Source organism: Micropterus dolomieu, linkage group LG23 (genome assembly GCF_021292245.1).
Source record: "Micropterus dolomieu isolate WLL.071019.BEF.003 ecotype Adirondacks linkage group LG23, ASM2129224v1, whole genome shotgun sequence".
Taxonomy (NCBI): Eukaryota; Metazoa; Chordata; class Actinopteri; order Centrarchiformes; family Centrarchidae; genus Micropterus; species Micropterus dolomieu.
Window position 1 is genome coordinate 19,223,893 of NC_060172.1, and position 10,792 is coordinate 19,234,684.

Genomic DNA, 10,792 nt, shown 5'->3' on the forward strand with positions numbered 1-10,792 from the left:
AGGCCCAACTCAAGTCTGACGTCACTGAGCTAGAGTCCAAGTCAAGTCTCAAGTCACTGAGCTAAGGCCCAACTCAAGTCTGACGTCACTGAGCTAGAGTCCAAGTCAAGTCTCAAGTCACTGAGCTAGAGTCCAAGTCAACTCTCAAGTCTTTGAGCAAGAGTCCTAGTCAAGTCTTTGAGCAAGATTTCAAGTTAAACCTCAAGTCTTTGAGCAAGAATCCTTGTCAACTCTCAAGTCTTTGAGCAAGAGTTCAAGTCAAGTCTCAAGTCACTGAGCTAGAGTCAAAGTCAAGTCTCAAATCACTTGTGGTTATAATGAATGTTGTATCGCCTGCTGCGACAATCCAGGCTGCTTATAAAACTGCATGGCTATAAGGGATTCTGTAACTGTAACCTGTTTTTTCTCTTATAGAGCACAACCATGTGATGTGCAATGCAAATGACAGTTTATTAACTACTTTAAGTCAACACCCCCACAGACTCTCAAACCCAGTGTAACATTAACTAAATAAAACTGTAATGTTACATGATCAACAATAAACCGGTAACCTGTTTTTCACTTACCGTGCACAAAACATATAGCCTAATGTACAATGCGTCTACAACTAATGACAGACTATTAACTACTGTAAGTCAACACATCCCCCAGACTCTCAAACCAGTGTAACGCTATAACTAAATAAAACTGTAACGTTGCATGATCAACATTAAACCTGTAACCTGTTTTTCACAGGGCACAACCATGTAATGTGCAAAGCAATTAATGACAGCTTATTAACTACTGTAAGTCAACACACCTGCAGACTCTCAAACCCAGTGTAACGTTAACTAAATAAAACTGTAATGTTACATGATCAACAATAAACCTGTAACCTGTTTGCAGCCAGCGTTAATAATTAACGTGATGGCAGCCAGTGGGACGTAAATGATTACCTTAATCGACCACCATTTTCATAACACAGTCGGAGTTAACCTCCTGTAGGTCGTAGCTAAAGCAGCAAGCAAATTAACGTCAGGTGACCAATGCTGAGCTAAACATGTTTACTAACCTCAGGTTACTAACCCATTTTGAGTTGAGCGTTTCTTTGTTTGGGCCTTGGTGTATGAAGTTTTAAAGCCAACGTTTATGATCAATAGTGGAGCAGCTGCCGGCCTCTCTCACATGTGGCCGCATGTAGCAGATACATAGTGGTGTTACGTAGGCAGATTATAGGTATAGAGGGGAATAACAGCAGGCTCATCAGACGTTTCCTAAAAATAAACATTGTTTACGGGTCCCGCACCTCAAGGCAATGGCAAAGATGCTTTTCTGTTTCAGAAAAGCCAGGCCCAGACCTCAACCTGACCCGACACCTTTGGTATTAACTGGAATGCTGACTGTAAGTCAGGTGTTATCACTCAGCATCAGTGTCTGATCTCACTAATGCAAATCCCTGCTGCCAGGTGCAAAAATCTTGTGAGAAGCTTTTCCAAAAGAGTGGAAAGTGTTATACTGTAGCAGCAGATTATTTTTGTATTAATTATTTTTGGGGCATTTTAAGCCTTTATTACAGACAGTGGGGAAACAGAAATGAGGGGAAAAGAGATTCAACAAAGAACCATAGCTGGACTCATCAGTCCCCATCTTAACCTCTGATCTACAGGGGTGCTCCATCATGGAAAATCAAAGCCCATGAAATACTGTGTGGGTGTAAATGTGTCCACATACTGTAAGTATGTATGTATGTATGTATGTGCGCGTGTGTGTGTGTGTGTGTGTGTGTGTGTGTACGTATGTGTATGAATGTAGTAAGCTGTAATAGTCTAGCTTCATTGTTCAGGTATTTTATACATGTTTGAGGAGTGGAGCAAATGTTTATTTTCTTTGATTGCTCCCTTTTTCGCTTTTCCCATGGTCAAGCTGTCAAATTTGCAAAAGATTTTAGCAAAAGCAAACATGAGACAATTAAGCCGCAACCCACACACTGCTCTCCGTCTTTGTTCAACAGAGCACCTGGTTCAAAAAATGTTTTAAATCTTAAGAAGGTGTTGGGTATCAAATGAGCTTTAAACACCTCTTCACCACACCAGGCATGAATCACTTTAATGGAAACTCACCCTGATTCATTTTCCTATAACTGCAGTATATGGGGAAATGCGTTATGAAGAATTACTGGTGAAACAGATTTTTATGTACCTCCACGCTCCTTACTGGGGGAGTTGTTACAGGTTTGAGGCTTGGCATAATGCCATCTTGATGCCTCGGCTAATTGCTGATTTGCAATTAGTTGTCTATTTATGTATTCCAGGCTGCGGGAGTGCTATGGGGCTGAAGGCAGTCTAACATCAACGGCAGTAACTCCAATGCACTGACTTGGAGTAAAGATGTTTGCAAACATGTTTTTAACATTTGAAAACAAGGTATCAAGAATTTGTTGCTGATGCAGGATTGGAGATTTTTCCTCACTGGTGCTGAGAACAACTCAGTTCATTTAGATAACAACATAGTAGGTTGTTCTGCTTGTACTATACTATTAAAATCTTGAACCACACACCTTTTTTTTCTCTTTTGCCCCCTTACTAACACTATAAGTAAATACAGAGAATTCAATGTTTTACCATGCAAATGATAAATAAATAAAATGTTTGAACAACTGGATGCTGGTGGGAGATTTGCTGCCCCCACGGTCAAAGCCATATGGCACTCAGTAGCTTTTCTATCTAATATCACCACTTCCACCTCTCACTCTGTAAACTTTAATGATGTATCCCAGTCTGAACACCTCACATGGGCTCAAATATATACACGCAGAGCTAGGGACATTCATTTCTTCAAACAAACATCTACACAATGAATAGCAGAAAGATGGAGGATATAATTGGAAAGAATAAAAGAGGCAAAGGGGAGAAAGAGGGAAGCCAGATATAAAGCGATGATGATGAAAATACAAAAAGAAAAAAAAATAAAGACTGCAGGGGTAAACAGAAGGCAACAGAAGCAATTGGAAATGCAAACTAATGCTGGAAGCGCTATCATAAGCACATGTCAAGCAGACTTGTATTGAAGACAATTTTAATGTAAAAAATAAATTAATGGGACCAGTGGGAGCACCCCGTTGGTGAATTTAACTTTGAAAATTTACACTAACAGCTGAGAAATCACAGCTGTCATTGGTGATGCAGTTTGGGAGGCTTAAACAAAGAAAATCGTGGCCCTGCTTAAATCTCAGTTAGGAAACATTTTCCAGTCGCATGTAGAGCGTACTTTTCCAAGACACGAAGACCTTAAGATATACAGCAAAGAGCTAAATGTTACTCTTTATAATTCTAAAGCTCATAGCATCTAACAAATCTTTATGCAAACAGTTAAGACAAGCTGCTTTTTAAGACAAGAAAATACAGCTCAGTTAACAAAGACAAAAGGACAAAAAGTTTCACACGCCTATAGACATGCATATACAGTTCACATTCTTACACACTCACATAGACAAGTATCACAAAGCAGCTTTATACCTAATTAACAGACACAGCAGGCGGGGCAGAGCAGCGCATGAAGATAACGCTGTGGAGGAAGGGAAGCATTCACGTTCTGGAGAAAGGAGGCAGACAGGCATGAAGCAAAGGGCAACACAAAGAGATAAAAATCCCTTTGATGCCCTGAGGGATTGAATGTTACAGCTTATTACAATAACATTTGACCAATCAAACCTATAGGCAGGCAAGCGAGTGAAAGGAAGAGGTGTGCGGAAGAGAGAGAAAAAGGGAGACGAGGGAGGGAGAGGGTTGCACATGCTGGAGAGTTCTTTACTGCATTAGCATCAATAATACATGTGAATTGACCCAATGGTGGGTCTGTCAGTACGAGCAGATGTCACATGACCAAACTGTTTAAACCAAAAGATCTCATCACGCTGAATGGAATTGTGTATAAAATGATGCTCCATTTGATTTCCGTTTGATGTAATGCTGCAAATTTTAATATTTCACCTAGTATGATACAGCCGCTAGCATGGCTGGATATCATGAATACTGATTCCTCACACATAAACTTAAGTCTGATATGGACTAACAGAAGGTTGTAAATAATGTCTCCAATAAGTAATACAAATTGTTTTAATCACACGTCATCAATACAGAGAAAGTCTGACTGTTTTTGTAATTCACACAGCATTATAGAGGATTGCACAGTGTTGATTTGTTGTTGGAAAAACAGGACAGATGATGGGCTGCCGTGACAACAGCTGTTATGTATGTATGTGTGTGTATTTTTCCTTTTTCTGGTAAAAAGGTCAGCCTTGTCAAATACAGGCATGCAAACTGATCAGGGGTAAAAAAAGGTAAGACAGCAGAGAAACGCAGAGACAGTGTAAGAGGGGTCTGTTTTAAGCTTACATGTTGTGTAGATAACGTGCATTTGTCTACTGCAACAAGAGAAAGATACTGACACGCAAGGGCGTCACTTTGTGTTGAAAAGTAGTGTGGACATAAGGGCTCAGATTAGGGGTGTGAAGATACACTTAGCTCACGAGATGTGGCAATGCACCATACTGGTGTCACAAGAACGAAATGTGATGATAATTTAACAGTATTTAATAGAAATCATCAAAGCTGAACATGAGTTGGGGGGTCAGAGCACTTTCATTGGTTCTTTGCCATTTTTTGTTGCAAGCAATTTTTCAAAGCATTTTTAACAAATGCTTTCAAAAAGTAATGGGGACATCTTCCCAGTGTAAATAACACAGATGCCGACATGTTTTATTGTGTTGACGTTAGCCTACATTGTATCCAGGTTGCTGCCACTGCTCTGAGCAATTAGCTTAGCTAACATTACGGGTTAATAAAAGTGGGCAACATTACTGTATCTGACAGGAACATTGTAAGCTAGCTTACTTCTGTCTTACATCAGACTTGCTGTCCGACGGACAGTTCGTTCATTCATTCTTTCGTTCGTTCATTGAGTCCAGCTGTCGGACTCTGCAGTGTAGCAGACTAGAAAAAAGACCCACCCTACGCTGCCTCTGATTGGTTGTTGGGTTGAAGCATTAGGAGTGACGATTGGTTGCCCCCACCAAAATATTTTCCGAAAGGTGAGGAATTTGCATGCCTGCAAATAGAACAGACTCCGCTCTCACAATAGGTTTAAGATAAAATGGAACAGATATAGAAAGACATAAAGAAAAACACGCACAAACACATTATGGTGCCAGTGCGGACATGGTTACAGATGTGTACAGAGCAATGCAGACATATGTGTACCAAAAGCTGCTCTATCCTGTCCTGACATTTCAGAACATGTTGTTCTTAACACAGCAGCAGTGTCCTGGTTAACCTGACATCTGACCGTCACATCTGTCCGTTTACCACTGACACAAACACGCACACACATGTCAGCACAAGAATGAACATCACATAAATTGAGAATGAGAATCGGAAAACAAAAAGTAATATCCACTTCACAGTCAGGCTGCAGATGATTTCCGCTTCATCCTCCACCTCCTCTCTCTCTCCCTCTACCCCTCTCTTTCTCGGTTTCCCTTATTGTGGGAATGTATTACAGGTGTGGCGCGTGTTCACTTGTAAGCAGGAGAAGCATTGATTTTTCTGTCGCCTTTAAAGGATAACCAAAGGATGTAACACTGTGCGGTGCTTGATACGATGCTCTGTGTGTATGCCATGTCATCAAGATTGGTCCAAGGAACACAAATAAAAATGTGCGTACCTCTGTGACAGTCATACTACAGCACAATAAAAAAGACAAGACCACACACTCACTGCTCCACTACTGTAAAACTGAGCAGAGTTTTTATGTGTCTGTGCGTGGTGGTGAGGGGGTATCTTGGTATTCAGGATTTAGGGTTTTTGCAAAAATGCTCCCCCGAGTCTAGATTTGGGTTTTGAAACCGTTTAAGTAGGCAAGGTTAACGTTAAGGGTAAACAGTTTGGGAATGATTGAAAAAATATGTGAGGAGAATGGACTCATGAAACAATGCATGAATGTTTGTGTGCGTACGTGTGTGTGTTGGGAAGAGATTTGTGTCAACATTATAATTTGTCTGCACTGAACCGTGCCCATTGTTGTCCTTGTAAACTGAGAGCAATGAGTTTTTCATTTAAGATGTGTCTGATAACAGGAGCTCTGCTGATGCATTCAATTAATTCAGCTTGTCTTTCTCTCACGCTCTCTTTCCCCTCCATCTCTTTGTGTCTTTGTTTCATTTCCATTCTCCTCTCCTCTCCTCTCTTCTCCTCTCCTCTCCTCTCCTCTCCTCCCTCAGGTTATGGTGGGGTGGAGTTACTCTTGGTGCTGTGCGGCCTGGATCTCTCTCTGCCCTGCCCTCGCCACTGCATCTGCTACACTTCACCTAGCACCGTCTCCTGCCAGGCCCACAACTTCCATGCCGTGCCTGAAGGCATCCCCGCCCAGAGCGAGCGCGTCTTCCTGCAGAACAACAAGATCCAGCGGCTGCTTCGGGGCCACTTCTCGCCCACCACCACCATGTTGTGGCTTTACTCCAACAACATCTCCTACATACAGCCGTCCACCTTCCACGGCTTTGACCGCCTGGAGGAGCTCGACCTTGGGGACAACCGGCACCTGAATGCCATTGCTTCAGACACCTTCCAGGGTCTGGGTAGGCTACATGCCCTGCATCTCTACCACTGTGGCCTGATCAGCCTGCCTCCAGGGATATTTGCAGGCCTTCATAATCTCCAGTATCTCTACCTACAGGTACAGCCTGCTTTTATCTTTTCTGTATTTGCATCTGCAGCCACAGTCGCATTATAGTGTAATCTGTCCATCACCCTGGTTCAGCACTTACTGCCTATGAATTGGATGCTGATCAAATGCAAGCTGTTATCCTAAAGGCAGGGAAAATACTACACAGCAGCTCTCACACTATAATAAACTACAGTATGGCTTCTGTGGAAAACAGTACAGGGATTGAAATCCAGGATGGAATATATGATTTCATTAATTACATGAATGTTTTACATGAATGAGGAAATTCTGCTATATGGAAAGGATTGCCTATCCATGTCGTTGATTGGAAAATAAATTGATGTTGACACTGAGTGAGTGTGGTAAAGATTGCAGGCATGACATCATCTACGACACTTTGTCAAACGTACAGAAATCCACAGCTAGTTGTGAATAGATCTCCCACGACCATTGGTCCGCTTCCTATAACTGAATCCTCTACCTCCAAAAGGTACCACTCAAAGGGCAGAGAATATCATTTCTGACCCCCTTTTACACAGCTCACCATTTGTTCTAGCTACTGCCCTCTGGATGCTGCACAGATCACTGACAACCCAACCTGTGTATTCTTTGGAATAAGACAAACAAATTCTCTGTGTTGTAAGATATTGGTTTCTCTTTGAACTGAAAGCAATACAATGATTTAGTATTGCAAAAATCAATGTTACAATAGTGATAAGATTGTTTTTCCCATAATAATAAATCATAATACAGTGAATTCATGAAAAATTACTCATGCACTGCACTTCATTGTACACCTCTGTTTTTACCTTTCCTCCTTCCCTTACATCCTGGCAGGACAACCAATTAGAGTTTCTGGAGGATGATCTGTTCATCGACCTACTGAACCTCAGTCATCTCTTCCTGCATGGCAATCGACTGTGGAGCCTTCGCCAGAACACTTTCCGTGGTCTGGGAGTCTTAGACCGTCTGCTTCTCCACCAGAACCGAATCCAGTGGGTTGACCGCCAGGCTTTCCATGACCTGCGGCGCCTCACCACCTTGTACTTGTTTAATAACTCCCTGACTGAGCTGTCTGGTGCCAGCTTGACGCTACTGCCAGCCCTGGAATACCTACGACTTAACGACAACCCCTGGGAGTGTGACTGCAAGGCCCTGTCACTTTGGGATTGGCTGCGGAGGTTCCGAGGCTCCACCTCCTCTCTGATGTGCGTTTCACCACCAGAGCTGGCGGGGAAGGACCTGAAGGCACTGAAGAAAGAGGAGCTGCCCAGTTGCTTGTCAGGCGAGGGTCATGCACATGGGGCCCCAGGTGGGGAGATGGAGCAGGGAGAGTCTTTGAACCACCTGAATCGTCACAGAAACCATCACAACCACCATCAGCGGCCGTACTTGCCCCACGGGGACCAGTACAGCTTGCCTTCACCATCACCCCTGCCGCGGCCACCTAAGGGAGGGCGCAGAAACTGTACCCGCCGGGGCCGCAAGGCAAAAGGGGGGCTCAATGAGGTGCAGGTACTACGGGAGGGGGGTGAGAAAGACTATAATCCAGATGAAGGCAAATATGACCTTTCTGCAACTGCAAGGAGGAAGAACAAGTGCATCCCCAGAACTTCTGTCGGCCCACCAAGTGGGGTCCAGAGAGCTAATAATAAAGCAGGATCATACCTTGCAGATTATATTTTCTGTTTACCATCAGCTCTGCTGCTGTCACTCATTTCCGTGATCTTACGCTGAGACAGGGTATGGATACTTTGTGCTGGGAATGCAACCTTATGATTCATTCTCCTGTACCACCCTGCCCTGGCTCTTTAAATGAGACATGTGTGCATAACTGTGTGTGTACATGACCGTGTACAAAAGAACATTTGCAAATATCTACTGTCAAAGTAGCCCTGCGGTATTAAGGCAGGCATCTTCATGAGTCATAATCAAAACATGGAAGTCAGGGAAAACAATTTAGCCCATTGCTTTGATGATGTCACCCAGGGAAACAACAGGAAAACTATACATTTGTCTCTGTGGCATCACTTGCTTCACTGAAATGTACTTGTAAAAACTTTACAGCCACATAAAATAACAAGCCAATCCCTTATTCAAATAATAGTGAGAAGAACACACAGTAAGGATCAAAACAGTCCCTATGTTTAGCCCTCTTGACACAATAGTGCTCTCTCAGCGCGCCCTCCATCTGTCACTCATGCTGAGACAAAGACACAGTCATTCATAACTGTCACTCACCACACTCAACAATAACTTAAGATCCAGAAAGAAAATACTGCAGAAAGAAGTAGCAGTAAAATGATCATCGTTTTAGTAGTAATAACTATAATAATTATTTATTATTAATGAAGTGGTTTTACTTACATGTCTCGCAGTAAGTTGAACCTACTATAATGCACAGCTGTATCCTTGGCTTTTAGTCTAAACTCTGAAAAACACCACTGGAGTTGTGACACATCTATATAACGGACAATTATTCAAACTAGTCCTTTTAAAAGGTGTCTGTTGTCCTTGCCATTGCAACCCATCAACTTTAAAAGCCATTCAGAACTAACCTATCATCATAAGAGCCAACCAGTCACCGGCAGTGTAAATGAGAGAGTGAGCGAACGAGTTTATGTGTTACTGTTTGTGTGAGTGTGTTTCAACTGAAAAACAAAACAAAACACTAAAGCCATGCGGGTAGAACGACAATATGATAGCAAGCGTGCCTATTGAGAGCCAGTGGCCAATGAGGACAAACCATGGAGGTACAGGGGTGGTTTTATTCACTCTTTGACCTCGCTGGCTACAAAATAGAGGCCTCAAAGAGCCTGAAAGGTCAACTCATGTAGGCCAAGGAAAAGCTGAGGCCAGAGCCAGCCTGGCTCACAAAACTTCAGACTCCCATAAACTGTTATGCACTTTCTTCTTTAATGCTGTGGAGGCTAACGGGGAAAACAATTTCCTTCAAACAGAGATGATTCAATCCAAATAATCAGACGGAGGGTTTCAAATGCTGGAAATGCCCCACCATCAGGGAGGAGTACTGACAGCTCGACAATATATCTCCTGCAATTGCTGAAACTGGAAAATAAATGCAGTTCAGAATCTGTGATGATCATCACAGGGCAAAGTGACTTCTTCTGAATTTTTTCCTTTGTCCTCTCTGGGGTGTTTAGTGTGCTCCAAAACAGATGGACTTGACAATCTACAAGCCCTGATTGGAGATTAGGATATTAATGCTGCTATGTCCGAGAAGAGCCCTTTCTGAGGCTCGGGATTCTTCTTCAGGAAATAACAAGGACAGAGAGGACTATGGGACACAGTGCCCTGTATGAACTGGAGCGGTTCAAGCACACACACCCCCTAATAAAGCCCGATCACCTTCACAGCCTTCCGATCCCACTGCAAACCACTAACCCCTGTCAGTCCAGGGCTTCAAATCCCAGAGCACAGCACCACAAATGCTGTCTAGATTTTGCCCCAAGACCTGAACTATTTCAGAGTTATTCACCCAAGGTCTCAAGTGCTCGATTACAATAGGTGAAGCCTGTACAGATACACACGGACCATCCGGGTACTTTCACTAGCCAGTAATGCTAAAAGTCTCTTTATTTCTTATAGCATTGCACAGTTATGAATTTTTTTTTTAAGATGAGCTACCCTTGTATGCAAAGGATGGCCTAGCTAAAAAGCTAAAATCACGATATGCTGACAAAAAAAGCACAAGAAAATGATTTGTTTGGTTGGCTGGCAACCTGAAAATGCGAGTTCTGGATGGGAATCCGAGAGCAGGGGTCACATCTGTACCCTGCTTGTGTGTGTTTCCTGTGGAGCCCCGACTTTTTGTGTCTATCTATCTAAATGTTGGGGACGAACAGAGCCTGTCACTGGTGTCGTCCTCCCGACATGTAGGATTAGAGACCCCTACTGGTGAACTTGTTTGTGCTGCTGTGAACCCAGAGGTGATGTAAATTGTGTCTTGTTTATTCCTGTGAGGATGATTTTTTTTGTAAAAAAAAAACAAAAAAGAAAGAGAGAAAAAAAGAAAAGATGATCAAAGAGAAACTCTCATTGTGTCTCGGTAGTTCCCTGAAAAAAATAA

At 42.7% G+C, this 10,792-nt stretch overlaps 1 protein-coding gene across 1 annotated transcript in view; it reads left to right on the top strand.

Annotated features, from left to right (window-relative positions):
* LOC123963749 (reticulon-4 receptor-like 1) overlaps positions 1 to 8,439 on the top strand; it is a 30,854-nt gene extending 22,415 nt beyond the window's left edge. The window contains exons 2-3 of the mRNA XM_046040792.1: positions 6,257 to 6,711; positions 7,540 to 8,439. Of these exons, the coding sequence (XP_045896748.1) occupies positions 6,257 to 6,711; positions 7,540 to 8,439 (1,355 nt within the window). The remainder of the gene's footprint in view (positions 1 to 6,256; positions 6,712 to 7,539) is intronic.
* The last annotated feature ends 2,353 nt before the right edge of the window (positions 8,440 to 10,792 follow it).